At 42.5% G+C, this 27,883-nt stretch overlaps 1 protein-coding gene across 2 annotated transcripts; it reads right to left on the bottom strand.

Moving 5' to 3' along the window:
- Positions 1-201: 201 nt before the first annotated feature.
- LOC143215972 (uncharacterized) lies at positions 202-27,883 on the bottom strand. Of its 2 annotated transcripts, none has more exons than XM_076438633.1 (3): positions 27,741-27,883; positions 8,414-9,957; positions 202-6,393 (listed from the first exon to the last, which is right to left on the bottom strand). In XM_076438633.1, the coding sequence occupies exons 2-3, from the start codon at positions 9,859-9,861 to the stop codon at positions 6,060-6,062; spliced, it is 1,782 nt and encodes a 593-aa protein (XP_076294748.1). In that variant the 5' UTR covers positions 9,862-9,957; positions 27,741-27,883; the 3' UTR covers positions 202-6,059. The 2 variants fall into 2 exon arrangements, with proteins under 2 accessions (XP_076294748.1, XP_076294749.1); XM_076438634.1 differs by having other exon boundaries at positions 27,730-27,872.

Below are 27,883 nucleotides of genomic sequence, written 5' to 3'. Positions count from 1 at the left end.
TTTTAAAAATCTCGAAAATTGACTTTTGTATTAGGAAAACATGATATCGGAGGAGGTGGCACGAATTTCAGTAGTACAAGTCAACGACATGTCGGACAGTCGAAAATTTTCGAAAATTTTCGAAAATTTTCGAAAATTCAGTCGTCTAACACAACAACAAATCGGACGCTCGGGAAGGTTCAATAAATACATACGCAGATATGCTTTTTTATCACATTGTCTTTATTAATCCATTGTAGATTCATACATAATTGTTTTGTTCGAGACAATGAGTCTCAATTGCAAGGGACGCTTGTAGTTTCATGTTCGATGCACTCGGAAGATCAAAGGAATTTAAAATAAAATAGGCACACACGTATCTCGTAATAGTTTATTAATATACCAACCGACTCTTCAGTATATTTACATGTAAAACGAAAGGTCGACTGAATTGAGAGGCGCGGCTCCACGCCTAAATAGATTTAGGCACTTTAACGCTCGGTTTCGTCCAAATAAGACGTTCTCGGCTCAGCAAACAGTCCCCTATTAACGTCGAGTCGTAAACAGCACGGGAACATCATCGGCACGAGCAGTTCCCTCGGGAAAGAAAGCGAAACCGAGCGTGTAAATATTGAAATATTCGTTTTCGACAGGAATATCGTCATCAGTCTGATCATTGAAACCGGTCCGCCCGAACAATGATACGCACACACGCGCGACTATAATCGCCTAACAATAGAACCTAACCGATCGATAGAACGCAGAGAAGACCACTGTGAGCATAAATATTCCTCGTAAAACAAAGACGCATAGTGTCGACGAGTTTTCGACGCACAGTGTTTCGAACAATGCTACCTGGACAAAACCCGAAAATTCGTAACAATAAACAAATTTACATGCTAACCGGTTGCATTGCGGAGTAATTAAAGATCTCCCTCTTTCTTCGACGGATTGGGGAAGTTGAAAAATTTTCTTATGCATGCGTAAAATGCAGTTTCAATCAATTTTGAGTATATTAATCGAAACAATTGTTTGGAGGGCAACGTGAAGTCAAAAAACGGAGTACTGTTCTGTCCAACTAGTTTCTATTGTTTGAAGAACTGTGGGTGGTGCAGCTCGCGGCACGCTACGATAGTTATTATTTAAACATCCATGGTGGAACGTCAATCGCGCTCTGAGCTACGCAGAAAAGAAAACGGTGCTTCCGCGACCGCCGAGCAGCTCGATCGTATCGCGTAGAAAGCGATCGAGGTTCACCATGCCAAAAAGAACAGAGACACGGAGGAAAGCTTGAGTCGTTCCACGGATGCACTTTCGTTCGCCGCTCGGAACGATATCCTTGTCCACGGGACAAATGCTGCGCGCGAATGTTTCGGGAATGTCTCTCCAAAATGCCAATTTTTCATTCGAACACAGTGTGCTGATTTACAAGCACAATCCCCAACTGTTTTCCAGAATGTACATTTGTAAATGAAGCACAGGGTGTTGATTTACGAGCACAATCCCGAATCGTTTCTCTAAAATGAATATTTGTAAATGAAACACAGTGTGCTGATTTATAAGCACAATACTCAATTGTTTTCTGGAATGTACATTTGTAAATGAAGTACAGTGTGCTGATTTACAAGCACAATTCCCAATTGTTTTCCAGAATGTACACTTGTAGACGAAGTACAGTGTGTGCTGATTTACAAGCACAATCCCCAATCGTTTCTCAAAAATGAATATTTGTAAACAAAGCACAGTGTGTCGATTTATAAGCACAATACCCAATCGTTTTTCAGAATGTACATTTGTAAATGAAACACAGTGTGCTGATTTACAAGCACAATCCCCAATCGTTTCTCTAAAATGAATATTTGTAAACAAAGCACAGTGTGTCGATTTATAAGCACAATCCCCAATCATTTTCCAAAATGTACATTTGTAAATGAAGTACAGTGTGCTGATTTACAAGCACAGTACCCAATCGTTTTTCAGAATGTACATTTGTAAATGAAGCACAGTGTGCTGATTTACAAGTACAATCGTTTCCCCAAAAAGGAATATTTGTAAATGAAACATAGTGTGCTGATCTATAAGCACAATATCGTTTTCCAGCACGTACATTTGTAAATGAAGCACAGTGTGCTGATTTATAAGCACAACTCGTAAACGTTTCCCTAAAATGAACATTTGTAAATGAAGCACAAGGTGTGAATTTACAAGCACAACTCGTAAACGTTTCCCTAAAATGAATATTTGTAAACGAAGCACAGTGTGCTTTACAAGCGGAACCCCCAATCGTTTCCCAAAATGTACATTTGTAAATGAAACACAATTTTCATCGTCTATCAAAAATAGTAAAGGACTTTAACAAACTAAAGCTTCCAAATCTTATCGCGTACTTCAAACTGGAAGACTTTCATTGTCTCCAAGATTAAATGAAACTAGATAATTTGTTCTGGAGATAGGATTGTATTTCGACCCGAGAAAAATCGCGTAATCCGCTTGCGTGAGCACCATGACAATCAATTAAACTGTGGCGTCCGCCCAACGAAATTCCTGAAAGTCTCGAGCGCATAACTTTTCGAAGCCCGTACGCATCGGCGCGATTTATTTCGTGCCGTTCCCGGCATACGTGACCGAAATTAATCGGCTCGTCTTGTGCATCCCTGGAACAAGAAGCTTTCGCAACGTGCGCGAGCAATCGTGGGATTTTGGGACTTGTGGCTGGTTCGCAGGAAGTTTCGACGATCACTGCCGGTCGTGGACTCCGCGGCGCCATTTTGGAGACCATGAACGGTCTCCGTATCAACGAAACGAAGCAGCAATGCTGGTCTCTAGCGATCTATAATAACCACAAACGTTATGTAATCATTTAACGCTGACGAGCACATGTTCTGTAAAAATTCAAGACGTTCTTAACAATTAGGATTTTATATGCAATACTTGATCATCTAACAGTGACGAGCACACATGTGCCCATAATTACGGAACTGGTCAAAATCATATATTTCTTGTTTCGAGATATTTAAAAGAAATAACAAGCACTGAAAATTACATTGAATTAATTTAGTATAAAATAATGTGATGTGAAATAACTGATAAACTGATTTTATCTAAATTTTGACATAGACCACTGTCGTAACTATCGGCGCATCAATCGTAAAAATTCGAGGCATTTTGTGCGTTTAATTATAACTCTATCATTTCTCGTAGACTAATCTAGAATTAGTTTAGAATGTTCGTTTTGAGCACTGAAATATTGCTTTCAATTATTCTGCTAATTTTGAGCGATCTTTTGTATTATTTCGAAGCTATTCTATAAAAATGTTTAAATACTGCTAGTTTAAGGCCACTTCCGTAAAGAACATTTTCCAACTACTCGTTCGACTATCAAGAACCGTGACAGTCCAAAGGCACTGTTTAGAGGACGTTACATGCTTCCCATATTCGTTCTGTCTCTCCATAGAAATAATCGCATTAGCGAAATTCAGACAGAGATTATTGAAACTACAAACCCTCGGCTATGCAGAAAATTAGTATCGAGTAATTTACAGTTCAAACAGCGTGTTTGCCGCAAACATTGCGCAACCGAGATCCAGCCAGGTGTTCTCCATCTTCCGCAAACAAAATCTCGCTGATTACTCTCGGCGCATCGTTCGCAATATTTCGAAAGCTTTGGTATTGACTCTTCAGCGGAGATTTCAGTCTTTCTGGATCGAATGTTTCAAGGCGATTTAAGATCCACGACCGGCAGCGTGTTTCGTACAGCATCCTCCACTGTTTCCCACCATGCCCAGTCGTCTTTCCTCTCCGTTATCTTCCGATAAGATAAAAAAGGAGAACAAAAAGTGCCGACACGCTACATCGCGACCGCTAGTCTTCCGGAAAGGATAAGTCTAACTAATGCTACAGGATAGTTTCGATTAAATGCATGTCGTGGTCGATATACATGGTGTAACAACGAACGTCCGGACGACGTGACATCTTGCAAAATATTGATCCCTCGTCTGCTCTAAATAGTGTACCATTTTATATCACACTCGTTTAAGGGGGCAGACTCGTTTCTAGGCACTGCAATGCGCCTTCTAATTTCTCGATAACGCGAAGATGGGATTGTTCAGCAGTCAAAATCGCTGGGTAAAAGATCAACCTGGGCCGCAATGGCCCTCAAAATGGCCCTGTCGCAGCTTTATGAAAATAGCTACATGCGCAGCTTTATGCTTCTGAATAGTGAAAATTGCCCCTCGTAAACGTGAAATAGGACTTTTGAGCAAGGTTGCCATCTGCGAGTCCCGCCCAGCTGTGCTGCGGAGCTCGCCTTTGCTTCCCCCACTCCTCCCGCTAACGCTGACGCGTACCACGTGGAGCAAGCTAACGAGTGTGGGCGAGGGTAAGGAACCTGGCGGGACTCGCAGATGGCAACCCTGCTTTCGAGGGTGATCGCGGCCTAGACTGATCCTTTATCTAGCGTTTTTGACTACCGAAACACCCCATCTTTGGCATCGTCGATAAATAAGAAGGCGCATTCCGCACCGTTGCGATCCTGGAAACGAGAGTCTGGCCTTTTAATTCGATCAACTGATGCACGACGACCACCGGAACGTTCTAGGACGAAAGAATGGCTAGACTTAAGGTACAATGGACTTGACCAAAAGATCCTCGCCGTTGGCGATACAGTTAGTCGCGCGACAACGTTACCAACAAGAATCTTTCGGCCAGGTTTCGCTGGTCCGCAGATTCGCGCCGCTCCGGGGAGAAACGTTTCGCGCGAGAACCGGCGCGAATCAGCGGAACAGCGCGCAAGCTTACATAAGTTCGTGGTCGGATCAGTGCTAAATATAGCAAGGACGATCCTCGCGAGCACTCCTGCCGATTCGACGCGCTCCCGATTGGCAAACCGAGCCTCGTTTCGCAAAATCTCGACCGCAATGGCGTTGTGCAAGTCCAGGGAATCGTCGCGGACACCCGATACCCACGCTTTCGAGGTCTTTTTCGTGTTCGTCTTCTTCCTTCGAGTCGGAGGACCGATCACGTTTTTTCACGGGACACTTCACAAACCGGTCACCGATCCTTCATGACGGAGGGACCATGCTGGTTAATCTTGTTCACCTTAATCCTGCTCGGTGATGCTCGATTTCGGACGGACTCGTGCGGAAATGTTTCGACGTGATTCGCAAGACGTTGGACAGACAGTCATCGACGAAAAAGAATTTATGTTTGTGCCGGTATCTTCTCCAAAGGCTACAGTCCGTGTACGAAGTATTAAAAACGAATAACTTTCGCAAAATTAGCTGGCAAACTAAACCTTCCAAGTTATCCGTTTCGAAAAGATGCACGAATACTTTGCGCACTTCCTGTACACATTGGCAACAACGAACTTAATCATGAATCGATATTATAGTGCACTTGGTTAATAGGCTTTCAGCTGGTACAGAGTTAATGCGTCGTGTCCGGAGATTCTACTAACGTTAGAAAAACAGAACGATCAGATCGACGCTTTAATAGAGAAAGGATAATTTGTTCCATCAAGGTACACAGTCCAATCAGTGAATTCTCCGTGAATAGCCGCAACGTTGGCTGCGATGATTGAAAACAAGGCTAACCTCGATGTAAAGATAATCTAGCTTAATACTATCTTACAATACCATCGTCGGCGCATCTCGCTCCGAGCCGGGGATCTTTTGAAACGAGACTGCGGATTAAATTCTTGCACCTTGTAAATGACTCAATGTTTCCTTGGTATTTCCAGCAGGTTGCCCAACGATCGATAGGTCTTTCAAAATCGTAGAATCTCCGACCTCGTCTCAGAGATCTATAATTAATCCCCAATGATCCTCGTTAACCGACAACCTCCTTCGGTCACTCGCGAGTCACCGAAATGGAGAATCTCAGCTTCACCGAGTCACGAAAAGCTTCATAGAAGAACGCAACGAAATGGGGGATCTTCTAATCGAAGCGAAGGCTCGAGGACTATCTCTGCGTGCTCTTCGAGGATCGATAGCTTCGTCGTTGTTTCGAGAAGCGAGCAAACCGTAGAACAACGCGGGAAGGAAAACTGGAGGAACGTTCAGAGCGAATAGTCCTTTCTGGGGCTAGCTTGGCCTGAAGAATCCAAGGGTTTCCAAGGTCCTGGTGACCCTGTCGACCAGCTGGTCTTTGTACCGCCATATCGTCGTGTCCAGCACACTGTTCTCTCTGTACTCCACGCAGGTCTTCTTCAGGGACTTCACACAGTCCGCTCGGTAATGCTGCAACTGTGCATCCTCGGTCTCGATCGGGTAACTGGTGCATCCTGCGCCTAGACAGGCCAGAGGGAAGTGGTTGTGCAGGGTGACCACTCTTTCCGGGTTGTGGAAGCACTTGATGTACTGGTTCGGCTTGGTGAAGTTCTTCGAACGGTAGACGTGCTGCAGCATGTGCATGTACCTGGGAACAGAGGATTCACTTCTGTATTCGGTGCGGAAAAGTTTTCCATAGTTTATGCATAATAATTCGGCTGTTCGTTGACAGGTGGGCTTGCCAGATCTTCTATATTTGATGCGAGTCTTCTATATTTGAACTTGATCTCCTATACCATATTTGAATAGCATATAATTTTCAAGAATCTCTTTGTTTGAATAAAAAAGTTTAAAATCTGCTGTGTACCTCTTTTACGTGAACTCCTATATTTTGAGCCTATCTCATATATGTACAGTGACTCCCACTAATATTCGGACACTCTTCAAAACACCATAACCTTTTTAATATTGGAATATACGACTTGAAATTTTTGGAAAAGTCAGAACAGTTGGTTTGCTACACAACGTGACAACATTTTTTGAAAAAAACTGCAAGTTGTCGGAATTGCAGAGAAAATACTAAAAGTTGTATTTTTCGACTTTTTTGTGTGGGTTTGTATGCAAAATTTAGAAAACACGTTTTGTGTGCAAATTAAACGTATTCTGGTAATTTCGTCAAAATCGGCCGACGATGCAATAAGCTACAAACGTTTAAAGATGGTAAAAATTGCAGATTTTCACGATTCTCTGCGTCTAACTGCAATGAATCTAAGGATTCTTACATGTTTCAATGCCTGTCGTTTTTTCCCGCATCAACCGATTTCTATGAAACTTTCACAGTGCATATAATTGACACAGATCTACAAAACGTATTTTTAAAATTTTCAATATAGGCCCGCATAAAAAAGTTGTAGAATGTAACTTTTAGTATTTTTTCTACAATTCCTTCCAAATGCAATTTTTGAAAAAATTTCTTTTTGAATCCTGTAGTAAACTAATTGCTCTAGCTTCCCACAAAAGTTCAAATCGCATAGTCCAATATTAACAAAGTTATCGATTTTTTTAGAGCGTCTGAATATTAATGGGAGTCACTGTATACATAATTGCAGTTTTCACTACATCTTCTATATCTGGATAAAACATTTCTGGCAACCCTATTGGCAGGGTTGAAGACAGCTTCGAAGATATTCAAAAAGGGGTCATTCCATGCCAAATCGATCAGTTTTTGCAGGCACCATCGTCGATTTTGTTCTAAATGAAATATGTTATAGTCCATGTAAAATAAGGGGGTGGAGGGTTTAAGTCATTACTTAGCCGGTTTCGAATTTTTTTAAGGAATTGCAGGCCTTCAAAATTTTCAATTTTTGTCCATTTTGACGAAAACGGGCCTCAGTTACGAATTTTTATCTCGGGAACTGTTTGTCCGATTAACCACCATTTTTTTGTCTTATTCGGGAAAGGTTAGGCTATTACAAAATAATTTTTTCAACCTCGAAAATCAACTTTATAATGTCGAAAAATATAAACAAATTCTTTTTTTACCGTTTGTTCGATGAGGGGCCAGAGTGATTTATGAAAAAATATGGTTATATTCCTTGAAGTTTCCCCTTCTAAATAAAGGTTGGTTTACGAGGTTGAAAAAATTATTTTGTAATATAGCCTAACCCTTTCCGAATAAAACAAAAAAAGATGTAGCTCAATCGGACAAATAGTTCCCGAGATAAAAATTCGTAAGCAAGTCCCGTTTTCGGCAAAATGGGCAAAAATTGAAAACTTTGAAGGCCTGCCATTTCTAAAAAAATTCGAAACCGACTGAATGATGACTTAAACCCCCCCTAATTTCACATGGACTACAACATATTTTATTTAGAACAAAATCGACGACGGTAAAATCGATTTTTTCGAGGTTCCAGCCCGGAAGACCGTCTGGAGCATTGAAACGAAGAACAACGAGGGAGACTCTTCAAACAAATCGATTCGCCGGTTCCCTCGAAAACCGCGCGAGATAACAGCATCCAGTGATTCACGCGGGATCGTTAACATGTTACGTAACGTGAAAATGGCGTCGTAAGGCAGCGTCGGCGGCCACGAATTTATCTGTTCCCGGTCGGACTCGGCTCCGCCAGACCGATAAACTGCGCGGCGTGAAAGTCGAGAATCTTACTCACTTCGGTATGTCCTTGAAGAAGCCGTGCGAGTGCAGTAGGTCGTCGAGGAAGTAGACGTTCCTGACGTTGTACGAGGCTCTGGTCTCGTTCCTAATCTTGAACGCCTTCCCGAGGACCCTCTTCATCAAGCCCTGCCAGGTGGCGTCCTTGACCGGCATGATCACCTCGTCGACGTCGAGCAACGCGATGTACTCGTACTCGTACATGTGCTTGTAGAGACAGTCGTTGTAGGGTATCAGCTCGTTCTGTCTCTTGTGATTGGTCTTCTTCGTGAGGTACATGTGTTGGAACGCTGGGACATTCGGTTGTCCACCTGGTAGGGTCAACGGGGTCACGTGGACCTTGCCTAGCCTCTGATAGTGGTCGAGTACTTTGGTTACGTTCGGGTGCACCTGGAGCTGATAGAAGAAGATCTTGTCTGCGCCTAGCAGGGTGATCAGCTCGATCCACTCGACCAGCCTAACCGATAGGTCTTCGTGAAGGAAATCCAAGCCTTTCACACAGACCGCGAAGTCCTTCTTGCGTTCTGGTTTGTTATAAATCACCCTGAGGTTGTTGCTGGCAGCGTCGCACGGTTTCTCGACCATGGACACCGAGGCAGGTGGTCCTTTTAGCCAATGAGACTGGGGCACCTTGCAGGCGATCACGTAGGGCTGGTAGATGCCCTGCTTGTAGTTGCCCCACTTCGGGTACCAGATGTACTTGTACTCCAAGGTCTCCACCACCCTCGGCTCCCTCTCGCCGTCGTACCACAGCTGACAGTGTGTCTTCACGGTGGGCTCGATCCGGTCGATCATCCCCACTATCCTGATCGCTGGTCCAATCCTCGATAGTTTACGACGATCGTAAAACGCGCCGAAAAATTGGAACGTCCCATTACTGGTCCTCATAGTCTGCCAGTAGACATTGTTGAACTCAATGTCATAGATCGATGGGTACTTCAAGTTCGAACAGCTGTCGTTGCGTTTGCTCTTGCTTAGCGCGCCGGGATACTTGCTGTTCTTGTTCCAGTAGGCTAACGGAAGGCTAGGCAGCCTCTGTTCTATCTCCCTGATCAGCTCTTCTTCCGTCTTAGCGGGACTCTTGTCCAGCAAAGGCTCCAAGTCCAGGGGATTCTTCGTTGGGTTGTTCGATAGCGTTGTCAGCGTGGTCAGGATTCCAGAACCAGCCGAGTTCGAGAAACTGGAGTCCGCTGGAGACCTTTGCAGAAGGTACCTCGAGAGACCCAGGCTCGAAGAACCTCGATGATTGACTAGCACCTCCCGGCGACGATACGCGTCGTCCACAAGGACATCTCCAGCGGTGTCCTCACCTGTTGGCGATTCCCTTAGGCTGTTCTCCACGTGGCGGAACTGCACGGCCGCGATCATCACCAAGCCCCAGGCGAACACGAAGACCAAGGCGCGCCGGGCGCATCTCGACCCGCCGCCGTTGCAGCTTTGCAACATCTTCCGAGCTAATGTTCGTCCACCGGCTGCGTATCGATCCGAAGACACTGTCCCTCTCTCCGGTTCGACTCACGCTGACGTGCCAAGCCGCTGCGTCTGCAACAACAACGTTCGCGATTGGTTAAACGCCGGAAATTCCCTGGAACCTCGATGCGGTTCAGCTCACAAAAGTTAGCGGGTTAACAGCGTAAGGGAACTGCCCGTGTGCGTCGCCACGACTCTAAGATACTACTGTTTCAAGATAAAAGAAGTTGCGAAGAATGGAAACAAAACGTGTATAGTCTTCAAAAGAGATTGCTGACCTGCTTCGTGAGTCACGCAACGTTCCGCGTATTCGTATCCCGGTATTATCCGAGATTACATGTTTTACCCCTACTGAGATTAAACAAATACTTATGTAAATGATCGTCATCTTTGCAAACATGATTAGGTACGCTAGAACTATTGTGCAGATGAAGTGACTCATTCCGAGTCCAGGATTATTATGTTGCAATTAATACTAACAATTTTTATTTTGTATGGAAACCTGTCTAGTGGTAACGATGTTGAATAAAAAATGACAGGTCCATTTAAAATGACATGTAGAAAGTATAAAACTATGAAATAATGTGCAGAAAAATTTGTCCACAATCCTGAATCCTGCTCGAACACATAGCAATCAGGTTTTTGCTGGCACATCATGCGGCTTTCCTGCAATAAATTCCGAAAAATAATGTTCTTCTTCCCTGTTTGCTCGAACGAGTACTATAAGCATCCTTAACTCCTGCTTTCGATAGATCGTGCAAGACCGAATGACAGGCCTTACCCAACCGCCTAATAACACCTCCGCAAGTACCGACAAAAATTAAGAGTATGGGAAAGTACTGTCTTCCATTCGAGCGGGGTCTTTTCGTAGGAAGACGTTAATAACCGGAAGCGTTTTCCTATGGGGTTTTGACGCAACCGGTCCGGTCGTACGCGGAGGATGGTAATCGAGGAGATCCTACGGCGTAATCCAGGATTATTTTTCTTTATTAGTTAATAAGGTGATCTCGCCACGTAAGAGCAATTCCGACGACCGTACAACGTCCGAAGGCATTTTCCTGTTCCTTGTTAATCAGGGTTATTATTCGATCGCCTAGAACGATATCGCCGCGAGCTGAACACCCGATGGGTAGGGCCGCCATCCGTAAAATCACTAATCTATGACAGACAGCAGTTAAACTAGAACTACCGAGAACTCCGTGGGACGTTAGTTTGTACTGCCTTGCAAAAGTAACAAGACCCTCGTCGAGTGACCTGTCCAGTGAAAATGAACAAAAACATAAACATTTACAGTCTGAACAACTTTTTGAAAACACAATTTGTTCCACAATTACTGTTGGGTGGTTCTTAGAGAGTTTTCTGCGCTGATTCCGAATCTGTCCTTAATTTTTCTCCTAGACGCACAGTTTTCGAGAAACATTACTTTGAAGAAAAACATATTTTCCAACTTCAAAGAAATATTGAGGTGTGTTATTATAAAAGATATTGAATTGTGCTTTACAGCAAAAGAGTCTGTAGACTTTCCCGAATACAGTGATATCCAATGTTAATACATTATAATTGTTTAAATATTTTTAAACAATCACTGAAGGCGGAGAGACACCACTTTTGCACCAATTTTTGAGGATATTTTTCAATTTATATAAAAAAATAAGGGTTTAGCGGAAAATCGAACTATACCACGCGATAGAGCAGACTTTTATCTTGAGAAACCACCATTTCAAGTTTGCATGGTCGACGTTTTTTTCGAACCAGAAAGCAAAATATCTTCGCGATACGGAGCGGCGGACGACCGTTCTAGTGGTGTTTAAATAATTATGATGTATTAATATTGGATATCACTGTATTCGGGACAGTCTACAGAATCTTTTGCTGTAAAGAACAATTCAATATCTTTCATAATAACGCCACAATATTTCTTTAAAGTTGAAAAATATGTTCTTTTTTCAAAGCCATGGCCAACGCTAATGCCTTAGTACGACAGTAATGGTGTTTTAGAGTTATTTAAATTGAAATATCTCCTGAACTACTAACTTTCCGACATAGATAGGTTAGTACTTTTTTTATAACGAAAGTCCAGCTGCATCGATTGATGTATTAAAAAATACCTCATTCCATTTTAAAAAAATGAAGGCGACCTTCATATCTCTAAAAAAAATTACATACAAATAAAAATTTTTTTGATATCGTATGAGCCCGATTTTACCATTCAACTTTGTCCTTCAGACATTTCACGTATCTTTAAAAACAACAAAGATATTCAAGGTGGTCAAGTTAGCTGGGACACCCTGTATATTATGAGAAAAATCGCACAAAATAGAAATAAACTTAATACACCCATGATGGTCGGTAGGTTTAGTGTGAAGCGCGCTAAAAATTAGGATCGATTCGGAAGAAAATGGCGGGGGTATCACGGGGCTTGGATTCCTCTATCAAGTCCCAGAGGAGTCACGTGTCCGCAGCACAAGCGTCGCCACCACGATTTTATCCTTGACCCTTCGCGAGATGCAAATGACTCGCGCCTCTTTCAACGCGCGAAACCCGTACGAACGATTGAAAAATCGCGGAGGTATGCGATAAGAGGCTCGGAATAGACGCCGGAGAAAAATTCAACAGGAACGAGTCGATCGTGTCAAGGTAGCTGGACACACCAACATGCCGGCTTTCACGCAGCGGCCGTCGAAACGACTTCATTTTATTTGCTCGCTAAGAGAAAACGCGTCGGAGTGCCTCGCAGTCCATTCGATGATCAGTTCTGGTGCACTTCAAGCACTACCGCGACAATTACAGAGAGGGAAATATGCTAACAAAAGTTATACGAAGCTTTTTGCCGGACTTCGGAGAAAATTAATATTTTACAGCACTTTAGGGAAACAAGATATTTTTTAATAGTTCGTCAGGCGATATTCGAAATGGAATGGAGGTCCGAGCAGTGTTATTAATTTTAATTGGATGCTAGAAAGTAACATTGCGATTATTTCCGATGGAATTATTTCTTCTTGCTTTTCTTACGCACTCGAACGTTGCATGAATTCATGAGAGGCTTCCGATGATCTCCGGCGATGCTTATCAGTCACGAGTGCATAATCGAACGCAACAGCCTCGCGAACAACTTAACAATACGATCGTTTGCGAGAGACATCGAACGGGAAAAGAAAAGTAGCATTCCGATACGTTTGCAAGTCGAACAGAAACGAGAACAACTCTCACAACTTTCGACTAGTAAAAGCTATTGTACGGCTTTCATAAGTTCTGACAAAATTATAGGTAATTGTTAATATCCTGCAATTGTATCAGCCGCGCCGAGCTATTATATGGCACATGCATGTAACCCGCCATGCGAATTCAGCGGATCGTGTGTTCCTGTTTCCTCGTTTTCGTGAAATCCACGCTGATCGATTCGATCTCCGGCCAATGGATCGTTAAAACTCTTCAATAATAATTCGTGTAACATTTGTTCGTAAATTCCAGGTCGAACTAACCACCATTTACTCGCACACCACTTTCAAAAATTGTGCTGTGCCAAAAGGAAGCTAGAAAATCTTACTTTACACAATAATCCCAAACAAAATTATTTTTATTACGTTGTCAGAGGTGAGTTTTGTTGGTTGGCGATTAAAGTAGCTGTTGCTGTTGAGAGAACTATTAAAAAATACTTGGCCACGGACTTTAAAAAATTATGGAATAATTGCCGGTGGATAATGTGTTAAATGTTAAAGTCGAAATAAATGTTGCTTCCCAGTATTTTATCGCTGGAGGGCCTACGTGCTTCTCGCGAAATGAATCTTCCCGTGACTTTTGATTCAATGACCTCGCTGATTTATGTGATGGGACTTCGTTGAACCCAGCCGCCACGAAATGCCGTAAAAATAATGTTGTTTCCATCGTGTGGGAAACATGCAAATTGAGAAAGACGAAAAGTGCCGTTACGAGGAGCTTCGCCAACAATTTTAATCTTCGACGTCCAGATGGGAATTGACTTCCACGTTCCTCTCCCGTTGGCATGGTTAATTATACTTGGTCTCGGCGGACTTGCAGGAATTCCTGCGTCGCACGAAAAATGAATGACACCTCGCTCGCCGCGTGCTCAACGAAATGTAAGAATCAGCGACGCGAGGCATTCGATATTAAAAACCGATGACTAAGGGAGAGAAAATAGCGAGAATTCAGGTTTCGGATGAGCTCACTGAACCTGGCAGATCCTTGTTGAGCACGTTGTTGCGCAAAAACTGATGGAGATTGCTGTTGAACTGGCTGGCGATTTTTAAGGGCCGATCGTTTGAATAAATGGGGACCGGGATTGAATTGAGAATAGGTCTAGGAGATAAATTAGATATTTTCTTCTGGGCTAATGTCTTCCTGATCCTGGAGGGTAATAGAATTTTGCGATTCAGAGAAGATTGCTTTAGAAGTACCTCGGACATCGTTAGGAGACTGCTCTCTAGGTGGACAATTTGGATTGAACTGTAGAAAGAGGTGATTGGACCTAGAGGACTTCACAGGATCCCAGTATTTAGAGGATGATAGGTCATTAGAGGAAAGAAACAAGAATTTAGGTCCAAGACACTGAGAGATTATGAAAAACTTTGTCGTAGAAAATAGTAGGACACTGTCTTGTGAAATCATTGGCGATTTAGAGGTTAGGAGAGGATCAGCAGGTGAACAATCTGGATTGAACTCTAGAAAGAGGTGATTGGACCTAGAGGACTTCACAGGATCCCAGTATTTAGAGGATGATAGGACATTACAGGAAAGAAACAATAATTTAGGTCCAAGACACTGAGAGATTATGAAAAACTTTGTCGTAGAAAATAGTAGGACACTGTCTTGTGAAATTATTGGCGATTTAGAGATTAGGAGAGGATCAGCAGGTGAACAATCTGGATTGAACTCTACTTAGAAAGAGGTGATTGGACCTAGAGGACTTCACAGGATCCCAGTATTTAGAAGATGATAGATCATTAGAGGAAAGAGACAAGAATTTAGGTCCAAGACACTGAGAGATTATGAAAAACATGGTCGTAGAAAATAGTAGGAGACTGTCTTGTGAAATCATTGACGACTGAGAGAGGATCAGCAGGTGGACAGTAGAAATCTAGCTTTAAGATGAGCTACCTGGCGGCAGAGAACTTCTGATGTTCAAGATAATACACCATTAGCGTCTGAAATTGTTTAATAAGCCTTCAGAAGTGTGCTAATAGTCGCTAAAAGGCCGTCGTTTTAATTGATAAGGATCCAGATCTAAAATGACTAAGTAACACTATGAAGACCTGGACCTAAATAGTGAGGAAACTTCCTGACCCAGACCTACAGAATGATGAAATACTGCTACGCCAAATTGACTAATGAACAACCGAAAAACTAACATGAATTTAGACCTATCTGACTATGAGAGTCTGTTGTCAGAGGATTGAAAAGTTAATCGTTTAAAAATGACAGAGGATTTAAAAGCGTTTAGACGACCGTTAGTAGACGATCGGCTGACGGGCAGCCAGGAATCTAGTTTTAAGATGAGCTATCTAGACCTATGAGTCCCCTGGCCCTAGAGGATAGAGCATCGCCGGTAGTGAGCAGACCTGGACACGGAGGGGCGATGCCCAGGTAGAGGGAGGTGCAAAAGGTGAAAAACAGTTTGCCATCAGCATAACCGGTTTCACGTGTCCCGCGTCCAAGCGTCTCTGTTTCTCCTGGCCTGGCGTGGCTCGATGCAACGATTCGGGCAACGGGCTTTTCTTCGTCAGGGTCCCTCGCTCGCCAGATCATAATCGATCTCTGGCATGGCTACCGGAGATACTCTTCTACAGTTAAACGGATTCGCTGATTGCTCCTCCTTGGATACGACTATGTCTATTTATAACTGAAGCTTGTTAGTTATGCGCATTCCATATATGTAAGGAAGATATAATTAATTATTTCTTCGCGAAACGTTTACCAACGCATTCCTGACAATTTCTTTATTAAAACGAGTCCAAACACGACACAATTCGAACCATATTTAGTGCAGTTCGGATAATCGAGGCTCCGCTGTATCGTGAATTGCACAAGAAAATATGGACCGAATTGTATCGTGTTTGGACTCATTTTAAACAGAAAAATGTCGGGAATGTGTTGGCAAAGGTACGATAACAAATTAATTAAAAAATTTTATATGATGTAATTTTTTAAATGTGCTTTTTCAGAACATGTTGCGTATTACATGACTAACGGTGAACAAGCATGGACTTCGCAGAGGCAACGTTCGCGAAGCGAAGGTTAAAAGTCGCGGTAAAACGAGAATGCAACAAGGCCGCCACCCCCACACCGGTTTCGCGGTTTAGATATCGTTCGTGCGCGTGAATACGACAAATTAATCGCGCCGCGGATCGACTAATTTATCGGCGGCTATGGAAAAACAGTTAATTGCTGAAGCAACAGGTACCCGGCGAAGGACGAACGTCCACCACGACGGCTAGAAGGACGTCCTTCTTATCGAGATAAACGGTTTTTTCTTTCACGGCGCGACGACCAGCATAATTACGTCTGCGGATTGTCCGGCGCACGTAGGTACTTCATTCCGTTTCTCGTCATTTATTCAGAATTTTATTGCGCGGGAACCATTACGGACAGCCTTGAACAGAAACGGGAACAATTAGTGGGTTGCTCGGTTGCATAGGCTACGTGCGTTTAAGAAAATTTGAAAAGGAAAATTTTTCTAAAATTTCTGGAAAAATAAAGTTTGCCTTTCTATGTATGTTTTTATACGGAATCTTTATTTGGAGCAGGGATAGTGATGAAAAGCCTCGGATGTCGCAAGAAAGTTCAAATTATAGTACAAAGTAGCTCCGGACGTATTGGTTCGTAACGCAACACGTAACAAATGATCGAAAGTGTGTTTACGCCGCGTATTCACATAAGAGCGAAACTTTGAGCAAAATAAAAATTGTCTACGCAAGGACCTTCCTGTTTTTAACAATTTTAATCAATCGAAAATAACGTGTTGACATTCTCAAATTAAGGTAATCTTACTTTTTACAATTTCATTCATGTAACAGCGAAACGTTGTGCAAGATAAAAATTGTCTGTGCAAGGGTCTTTCTTTCTTTAACAATTTTAATCAATCGAAAATAATTCGTTGGCATTCTCAAATTAAGGTAATCTTACTTTTTACAATTTCATTCATGTAACAGCGAAACGTTGTGCAAGATAAAAATTGTCTACGCAAGGGTCTTTCTTTCTTTAACAATTTTAATCAATTAAATAGTGTGTTGACATTCTCAAATTATGGTAATCTTACTTTTTACAATTTCATTCATGTAACAGCGAAACGTTGTGCAAGATAAAAATTGTCTACGCAAGGGCCTTTCTTTCTTTAACAATTTTATCGAAAGTACTGTGTTTCCTTCTCTAATTATGGTAATCTCACTTTCTACAATTTTAACACTCGTCTATCAATAAGCGAAGCTGCGAGCGTTCTTACGAACCGTCAATTGTGCAGTCGTGAAAAAGACCGACTGCCTGAGAGTTAATGACGTATTGAAATGTTAATTGTGTAAAGATAATGTTGCTGTTCCTGCAGAGGCGCAGTCGGTTCAAGCATTTTGCCTGAGGAAGACCATATGGAAAGTCGAGAGGAGAGAGCGACTGATGCTGTTGCTATACAGGTCTGCTCCAATTGCGATTTCTCGCTTACGCGTACTAATTAACCCTAATTGTGCCGGTGGTGGGCAGAGAAGACGGAAGAAGAAGCGAGACGAACGAGAGAGCTACGGCGATTTCACTCGGGTACGAATTCTTCTCGTCGATCTTCGCGATTCGAGAGTAAGATAGCATTGCGATGGATCGTCTGCGATCGTGTGTACGGACTAAGCGCACACGTACGTGACACGCATGCCTAGATCCTTTCAACACCGAAAGTTCCGTGTTTCGTGTGCTCTTGTAAACCGCTATTACGTGTGCGCCACATGCGGTTATGTCAAACCTCGACGCTCGCTAATACCGTCTCCCTGGTCTGTGTGTGTGTGTGTGTGTGTGTGTGTGTGTTACGTCTACGAATTCTGTGCTGAGGACTTCGGAGGATGCGCGTTCACTCTCGACGTACCAATACGTTTCGGCTGGAAACCTTCATTTTTAATAAACAATTGATTGACAGGCAATATTTTACGTAACGAGTGCGCCATGTATTTCATCTTAGAACAGTGAAATTTTAATCAACGATGGACAGCTGCTCTGAACAAAGGGATTGCAATCTCATTCGTGCCACATTCTTCAACATTTTTGTATCAATCGAAGAAATTCAAAATCCGGAACCGCAAATCTCAATTTTTTCGAGAGGCAGTAAAACCAACGTCACGTTTTCTAGACAAAGAGATTACAATCTCATTCCAGATATAGGGTAAAGTGCCCAAATATGAACCACTTCTTGTTGATGTCATTTTTTCATTATTTTAGAATGTTATTTCCGTCCAAAAAATTACCAGTTGTACTTATTGTTAGATGCATTTCATCCCTAAAATTAATACAGCTTGGAAAAAATATTTTTTGTGGTGTGTCATTTGCAAGGGGTTCTTAATATGGTACAGCTTGAGTCCCTAATATGACACCTAGTGCCATATTCGGCACCCACATCAAGAATGTCCATAGCTATACCCATATTAGAGGACCCTTGGTAGTGCCATATTGGGAACTCCACGTGGACTGATAATACTAGCTACTAACAAAGAGAAAATGAGTTTCAGTCCAAACCCAACAGTTGGAAAACATTCATATAAATAAACTGAAACTACAGTATCAAAAATATTCAAGACGTGAAGCAGACACAACTGGGGGAGGATCGACACAAAAATCTATAGAATGGTGCGATTGCACTGCACACTGTTGAAACATGGTAAACTATGTATATATTGTTTCAGAATTTTCTTACTAGAGTGCGACTTCTCCCTTACAAGATATAAGGTAGTGCCATAATAGGCGACTATACCATATTAAGGCACTTCACCCTACTCTTCAACATTTTTGTATCCAGTCGAAGAAATGAAAAAATTAGAACCTTCGAAGCAACGCACGATAATCATTTAACTCGAGTTCTTTAGAACAGTCACAGTACTCACGACTGTACTTTCGATTTCCAAACGGAAGACTTCACAAACGAAGCTCGAGTCGCAATCTCCGTGGAACCCATGAAAGTAAAACAGGCGTCCCTACTTTGTCTACAATTACGATCACTAATCTCTCGCTTCTCAGCGATTGCAGCCCGAGCACATATTTTCCCGGACTTTGAATTCAAGGTTAGATCCAGGCACCGAACTGACAACTAGTTGCTTAACTCCTGCGCGCATTGTTTGTCTCGGGGAGCATCGGCGGTGCAACAGCGGCGCATTATGCCGTAAAAATGCGAGTCTAGGCATCCTTCATGAATAAATCCCAAAGGGATCAAGATGATCGCTCGTCGCGCCGTTGCTCGACGCTCGTGCGGAACGCGCTCAAGTTCAGCGAACGTTTTCGCAGTGGAAACGGTGTCTAGTTCGCGCGGGGCCCTTAGCGAAATCCTCGGCTGGCATAAATCCAGTCTGGCCGACGACGACGCGAACGGAAGCCGGTCATAAGTTTCGCAGGATTCCTCGAAACGCGTCTGGAGGCCCGCGGGACAGCTTTATACGGCGCTACCAACTTGGCGGATGTAACTGTACCCGTGGTTGCCACGCATAATGACACATAAATTTGCATGCGAATTAGCCGACGAGGTGCGAAGATCAGGCCCAGAGCCATGTGCTCCGCTTTATTTCCACGATATCTGTACCGTGGGACACGCGTGGTTGCCCGCTCAATGAGACGATCGTCGCGATTCTAACTACATACCGGTTATCGTGCACACACCCTCGTTAAAGGCGCCTTTTAAGCCCCGAATTAACTTGGGCGGTTACCCGAGACGAAATGGACGCTCCGAGTATTATATTAATGCTCAGTGCCGTAACGAGGATACGAAGCGCCTGTGGCAAGTGTCTAACTTGCGCCTCCCCGTAACCCAACAATGACAAAAAAATTAAAAATTCTAATGTAACAAGTTAAATTTTACTAAATGCAATATATTAAATGCTTTAACCTCGTCAAAATGAGTTGTCTGTATATACAATAATGTATTTGTCGAGGTATTTGCATGAACAAATAATCTATAACCTAAATAAGAACAAATTTTTATTCATATTCAATGACGACAAAATAAAAGAAAACTAAAATAACATAGGTACATGTTAAAATAATATAATAAAAACATAAAACAGTTCAGCATATTTTATAAAGTAATTTTTCTCGTTTTTCCATTTGCAAACACATCTATTATATCGTCATAATTTAATGTTCTGACAACATTTTTTTCAATTGATATTATAGACATGTTTGTTAATCGCTCTTGTCCAATAGAAGAACGAAGGTACGATTCTACAATTTCCAATTTGCTAAACGAACGTTTGCAGGAAGCTGTCGTTTATAGGCATTGTTATGGAAATTTTATGTCTAGATTTGGATACGTGTTTTGTAACGAGAGTTCGTAATATTTTTGCAAGATTTGAAAAGCGTCCAAGCGACCCTCAACCGGGTCGGTATTCTTTGTTTTGCGCCGCAAACCTAGTTGCGCCCGTGGCGAGCGCCTCGTTACGGCTCTGGTAATGCCGGAGACTCGGTAATAGTCCCCATCGCGTCGAAGAACATTTTTTAAATCGTTGTTAAACAGAAGTGGCGAGCACTAGGTTATGGCAACGACTAGCTGACTTGATTAGCCGTCTTCAGACTATCCGACACGACATTCTTTATCTCCTTCATCCGATCATATCAAAGATGGCGACCGTAAGAATGTCACTGCACCAGCCTACGATATCGATACCAGCATAATTCATTCCACCATCGACAGACAAGCATCTCCCAACAATACGGCCCCACAGGGAGTCTGTAAATAGACAGACCTTGGCGAAGCAAAGCCGGAGTATTAACTGAAAATAATTATCGAGATCCTGCGCGAGGAGCAAAATTGCCTTTGGTGGTTGGATCTTAAATCACCGCCGAAGTGGTTCTACCACAAACAACCGTATTTCTCGGCTGAAAACGCAACGCGTTCAAAGTTGGTGGAGCACGTTTTCGAATGTCATATCACGCATCCTTCGGAAAGTAAAAGGCATCATCAGAAGATGGGAGGAGGAGGAGGAGGGAAATGGCGCCGGCAGCTAGAAGAACCGAAGCAATCGTTTTGTATTCCGCTCGGTGCTGTTTGACGTCGGGCCACGGTATATCGTTAATAACCGCGTCGCGGATATGTACCGAGAGAGCACGCGTGTGTATCTCTGCGTATGAAACGCCGGGCCGGGCCGAGTCGGGCCCGGGCTTCGTTGATTAGCGTGCGTTCGTAGCATGCCGTGCAATTAGGACGGTCACACGCGAATACTTAGAGCTGGCACGCTGAACGGAGAAACCAGGCCGTTGTTCCCTTCCACAGGAAGCAAATGGCACTTTAAATTGCCGACCTCGCGCACGTCATCGTCCCCTAAACGGCCCCCATGCAGAAACCCGCTCTATTTCGTTCCAAATCCAAGAGCTCTGTACGCTCCACAGTTGCAAACAGTTGCACAGAGTCTCAAAAAATCCTCATCCGACTTGGCCACGTCGAGGAGGCACCTGTTCGGAAAGGTGCAACGTGAAACGTTAGAGTGATAGAAGAAAGGAGGTAGGCCACGCTCGCAGTTGAAATATTTAGCGAGCGCAGTGTTTATCGATGCTATTCGAGTGCTTGGAAATCTTGTCCTCGGCCTAGTCAGAAGTATCGATAGTAAATTGGTATTCTCTGCGGTCATCCCTATTGGGACACTTCCAGAGAATCGTCAACGTCCAGTTCAGTCTCAAAGCCAGCTGGCTCCTGCTCAACAGCGGTTCGCGGAAACGCCTTCATCTTTTTCGCTTTGCTGGTGTCGCCTTTGAGGCTGCAACTTTATGACCGCGAATTTCGGAATCGCTCCGAAACTGGCCTGCATCAATCTTCCCCAGTTTACGCGTACAGGGTGGCCAACAAATTTTCTGCTAACGTTAACGACGAATTTTTTAGGTAGATACTGTCCGAAATTACCATGAAGCCACCTGATTTTTTGGCGAAATCTTATAATTATGTCATAGTATTTACATGATGAATGGTCTTCATACCAATTACATTTTTCAGCATGATAACGACTCAATTCGTGCATCAAGACGAACAAAGGAGTGGTTAGACAACAAAAACATGAGGATTCTGACATGGCCAGCTTGTTCGCCAGATTTAAACCCAATTGAGAATCTTTGGGGAATACTCGCAAGAAAAGTAAACAGTACAACTCTGTTTCCGAGTTATGGATTGCGGTGAACAAAGCGTGGACATCCGTCGAAGCAGAAACTCTTCGTACTTCATTCGAAGAGATGGCAATTATACCAAGTATTAATTTGTAAATATAGAAGAAATTCTCGATAATCTTGGCTTTATGGAAATTTCGCAGTTCGTTTTTTGTTAAACTATATATAACTACGTTTTTCTGTAAATAAACAATATATCTATGAATGTAATCATGTAAATGGATTCTTTTATTAATCCTAAAATGCTATCGTGCATCAGCTTCTCATTACTATGACATAATTATAAGATTTCACCAAAAAATCTGGCGGCTTTATGGTAATTTCGGGCAGTGTATTGCAATTTTGAATGATTCAAGGATCCAATGATAACAGAGAGAGATTTCCGGGTTGATTTTCTTTAAACCGAAGTAAGATGTTATAGACATACAATAAATATGAACTTTCTTCTTACTCGGAGAAAGTATGAATGAAAACCAAGTTAGGATCATCGCAGCGGTAAAATAAATCGCAGCGCGAGGAGCTAACGGATTCGCGGATGACGGTAGCCGAGCCGACGAATTAAAACACCGAAACGATAACGACTCGAGAGTGAAAGGATCCCACCCACGCGATGACTCCCGCAATACTTATAGGGCCAAGGAGGTAAGCGACCGGGTTAAGCGCGATGAGACGCGAACGCGGGTTTAATAGGCCGCCTGCAGCGAGTCGACCGACATTGTCGGGGGCTCTTGCTCGATAGTTGGCTCATACGACCGTTACCGAGCACAGAGGAGGCCTCGTTCGAGAAATCCGAGTCGCCAAACGATTTGTCATTCCCGGCGAACCACGGTTTCGCGCGAATGTCACCAATTCCTGCGGACGCGCCATCTTCTTGCGCGAACGACGCAACGACCTCGCTACAAATCAATGAAACTACCAGAAAATTTTAATAAACAGTAAACACAATATTTAAAATATATTAGAGATGAATCAGAGGAAAATTTGTTGCGAAAAGTACATAACTCGTTGCACTAAAAGTCGATAAAATTATATCAGAAAAATTTAATAGTTGAACGAATGGTAAAAACAATCTACAAAATACGGAAATTAATCTAATTACGAGGTGCTCTAGTTTGCAAGTTAATAGTGTATCATTATGTATAATAAAATCATATTTAATTGGAAAAAGTGAAAGATATCTTGGGAACGAGAGGATGCTCATATCCCGGCATTGAAATCTCGTAATCGAACGCGGTTCGAGCGAAATCGATTAATTTTTCCGCTCAACGGGATCGTCGAACCTTTCGCAATTTTTGAACGTTGCTTAACGAATCCCTCGCCATCTATGCTAATAAAAATCCGGACCTAGTCAGCGCTGAACGACGTTACGAAACGTTCGTCACACACTTCCATTGCGTCGCGTCACGTCGGCCGCCTCTCTCGCACATTATATTATAATATCCTCTCCGTAGATGATATCTGCCTTACATCATCGGCTCAAAACGATGTTTTTACTGTATCTACGGTGTATCTCGCAGCATTGTTGCCGGTGGTCGCGTGTGCACTGGAATCTTCATCAATTCGAGATGGCAAAGCGAAGTTTAATCGTTTCGACAATGTCAAATTCCCGCTAACATCTTGATCCCTCGCTTGTTCTACATCGCTTGATCAATCTCGATCTCTATCTCGTTTTAATTCGTACAGCCTCCGGCAAAAGCCACCTCATAATTTCAGCTCAGCTACGCTCGGGCGTGTTTTGCAACTACTTAATTGGAGGTAGACGTTAATGCGAGTGATGCAAGTGAAGGGACATTTAGGCCATTTTGTACACTTCTATTGGACCATTTTATGAAGATACAGGCTGGCTCAAAACTCACTATTCTGATATGGAGAGTGACCCGTTCGTTTTTTAAAAATTCACATTTATATTTCACGAACGAATTCGAATCTTAAATCTATTCTTCTTTCGATTTCATGCAAGCAAAATTGTACTCTTTAAATCTCTTGTGTTTTCTATTTTTTATGATTCCTTACTGATTAATTTAAATTCTACCATTTTGGTACCATTTATGCTACTTTATCTCATGGAAAAAATTCGTCACAGTACGTCTAACAATTTGCCACGTTAAAGATATTCACACCGAGACTTGCTACTTTAATGACAAACTAAAATTCTACCATTTTGGTACCATTTATGCTACTCTGTCTCTCAACCCTCATCCGTCCCTCATTTCAGGGACTGAATCTGACCTTCGATGTCAAATTGACACAGTGATAAAAAGAAATCGATAAAACAACAAGGTAAACAGTTATTTCTCGATGTTTTTTTATTCAAATTGATGAGTCTACATTTACATCTTAGGTTTTTCGGTTATGGGTTTCTACAAGTAACTGTACAGCATTACTTATTTCGGAAAAATGGGATGGACGAGGGATAAAATGAATTCGTGACAGTATGTCGAACAACTTGGCACGTTAAAATTTATTTACACCGAGATACCACTCCCAGGACCTGAATTCCCGAGAAAGTCCGCTGCAGTCTCCGTCGTTATCCTTCGAGATTAACAATCGAAAGCAAGAGTCAACGGAGACGACTTTCATGAGCGTTGCGTGTACGTCTAGCAACAATGTTCTGTGTGCACTTGGCACAACAAAGGCGATCATCACGAGGTTTATCGAACCGCGGAAAATCTTGCGACTACAATGCCCGGTTTCCTCCAATTAAATACGGCTTCATTAAGTGGAAGTCGCGTATTAATCGACGCGAAATTTACAAGATTGCAGGCGGATCCTTCGCCCGTTTCCTTTTCTCTCTCCCGTGGGCAATAAAACCAGTTTGCGAACGCGCCGTGCGATCCGTGGATCGTGAAATTATAAACGGCAGACTGTGGTTGGTTGGCCCCTGTTCGAGTTGAAATAAGAAAATATCATGTAACGAGAGCCTAACTGACAATATCGGCCGGAAGCGCAGATCCGCGAGTGAACATTTTCAAGCGTTAATTGTATCTCTAATGCATCCCAATTAAAACGATGCGAAACGCTAAACCGCTCCCGAAGTGAGCCACCTACGGGGGAAGTCGAACTGCTCTAATTCTAGTTTAATGAACGTTGCCAACGGGATATTCAATTGGTAATCTGTCCGATGGTTTCGCCGTGTGACTGCAACACTTAATTAGGGGAACGCGTTTAGTAACTTCAGCTCTGGTTCGCTTCACCCCTGAAGTCACTCTTCCGCTTCGATTCTCGTGAATGTTATCGATCACTCTGGATATTGCCGGAGAGTTCGCTTGGAAGAGAGACAATGAATAGGGTTCATAAAACGGCAAGAAATAATGATTTTATTTTTTTTAAATGGTACGAAAATGGCAAAAAATTATTAGCGAAGGATAATTCAGTAGATTATCAAAACAAAGTGAATTTAATTTCAGATGCGAATTCTAATTTGTAATATTAGTTTGTAAAGAAAGAAACGCAGGATTTTTGTTCCTTTGTTTCAATTGCGATTTTATACCAATAAATATTTACCTAAAGCTTATTTTACGCTGTATTTAATTATGCTTATGATATTTAATTTTATTCAAATTTTTATTAGATTGTTTGACTTTTATTTCAGGATGTCAAAACGCGATTTTCGCATTATTTTTTTCTATGTATTTTTAAATAATATTAAATTCTCTGTAAAATTAGTTTTAATACTATTCCCCTCAATAATATTAAAATCAATTCTCATAATAATGTAATGTTACTATTAAACAATATTAAATTTTCAATAAAATTAATTTTCATATTGTCGTTTTCATTAAAATAATTTTAATAAAATTGCTTTTTCTGTGAATTGTAACACTTTAAAAACGTAGGTTGAAGTCCTGCATTTTTAAATTGTGGTATAAAGTGCTGCATTAGCCAGGTAACGTCTCTGGGATCGGTCCGAAAATGGCGGAAGAATGTTCGCGAATGAAGAGCTCATTTCCTGTCTACCCAGACAGCGATCTCCAAACAATAACAGCTCGCGAATGTTAATCCGACGTAAAAATCTTCGCGAGAATGGAGACGGGGATTGCGTTAACGAATTCGGAGTCTCGATGGTAAAAAGATCGAACACGTTCCCGGAGTCAAGTTTAGGCTGTATCCTTTCAGCGATTTCGCAAAAAAGTCGCCGATCCGGTTGTTTAGTCATATATAGACGATCAACGCGGATCTATATAGAACCTATAGAGACCCGATCGAGGTCACGATCACTTTAACGGTAGTTTTCTGGGGACAATCGCTTTTAACCGTGAAACTGTTGGTATCGAAATGGCTCGATCGGCTCTTAATTACGTCAATTTCCGTGGCCTCGCGAATGACTGCGAATTCGATCGTCTGGTTATGCTTTCGAACCGTGGTTCAAACACCCCTGACATTTTACACTGTGAATTTCCAGTCTGCCATACGTTGGAGAACCACTTTGTCAGCACCGTGACAGCGAAGGAAAGACATACACTTTGTTCACTAAACCATTATTGATATAAAGAAATGATCGTAGTAAAAAATAAAATATTTTTACGTATAATTTATCGATTCAGTTCCCCGAGACTTTTGAGCGATAGTGTACCATGTACTCGTTAACCCCTGCGCTAGGGTGGCCAGCGCCATTTTGATTCTGCTCAAAAATATCATTCGATTACTCACTCTACGACGGCAAAGTTAAATTATTCAGTGTGCAAATTAATCAGCCCTTTGTACTTTCTTTATACTTTTAATTCTTGCGACAAACACTTGATTCGTTGAAACGACTTTCGACAATAAATAAGCATCTACGTCATGTTTCACTGCGAGTTACGAATTAATTCGCACACGTTCCCTTCCCATTTCCCATTAAAACGACTTTCAGAACAAGGATCTATTATACATCACGTTTCACTGGGAGCCACGAATCAACATCTACATATGTACATTCTACACTTCGTTCCTTCTCCATCTTCCACGAAGACGACTTTTAAAATGGCAAGAGCCTACATTTAGAAACGTTTTCCGAAAGTTCGCAAGAATGTTAACGCTTTTACCAGCCATCAGCGTGAAAGTCCCATAAATACTCTCCTAAAACGTTCACACTTAACAAGATTATTCCGCCGCGGACACGGCACGGGTGTTACGAAATCCACGTGCAAGACACAATGCAACGAATTAGTCCGAGTATCGTACGTACCTCGTGTTTAACAAAAACTTAGCTCGAAGGAATCTTACAAATCAAACCACGGCCCACGGTCTAGTGACAACCACTGGTAACCAAAAAATCACGAAAACGAGCTCGGAATATCCCGGGACACTGGATCCTTTATTTGAAAAAAGTAGGTAACCGATGGAAATCGGATGTTTGTGGAAACCAACGCAAACAACGACATGCGAATATCACAGGACACTATAGACCAGCTGCGGAAAAGCCCGGTGCGAGAACCATCAGCTGTGGAACCGACGCAAACGCAATGGAGTGAACGAAAATGCGCGGGTACCCGGGTAGATCGGCGGGTGAATTTTGCTCACAGTTTACTCACGAGAGTCGCGGAGAGACAGGTCGATTCGTGCGGCTCGATAGATCGTCAGATCGTCATCGGACCAGCTCCATTCGATCCGAAAGAGTCCGAGAGATGAGCACGCGCTGCGACGCCCATTCCGCAGCTGTTTACGGGTCTTCCGT

The sequence above is a fragment of the Lasioglossum baleicum genome, chromosome 14 (assembly GCF_051020765.1).
Source record: "Lasioglossum baleicum chromosome 14, iyLasBale1, whole genome shotgun sequence".
Lineage (NCBI taxonomy): Eukaryota > Metazoa > Arthropoda > Insecta > Hymenoptera > Halictidae > Lasioglossum > Lasioglossum baleicum.
The sequence above is the reverse complement of the archived record's forward strand: the minus strand, read 5'-3'. Positions and strand labels throughout refer to the sequence as shown.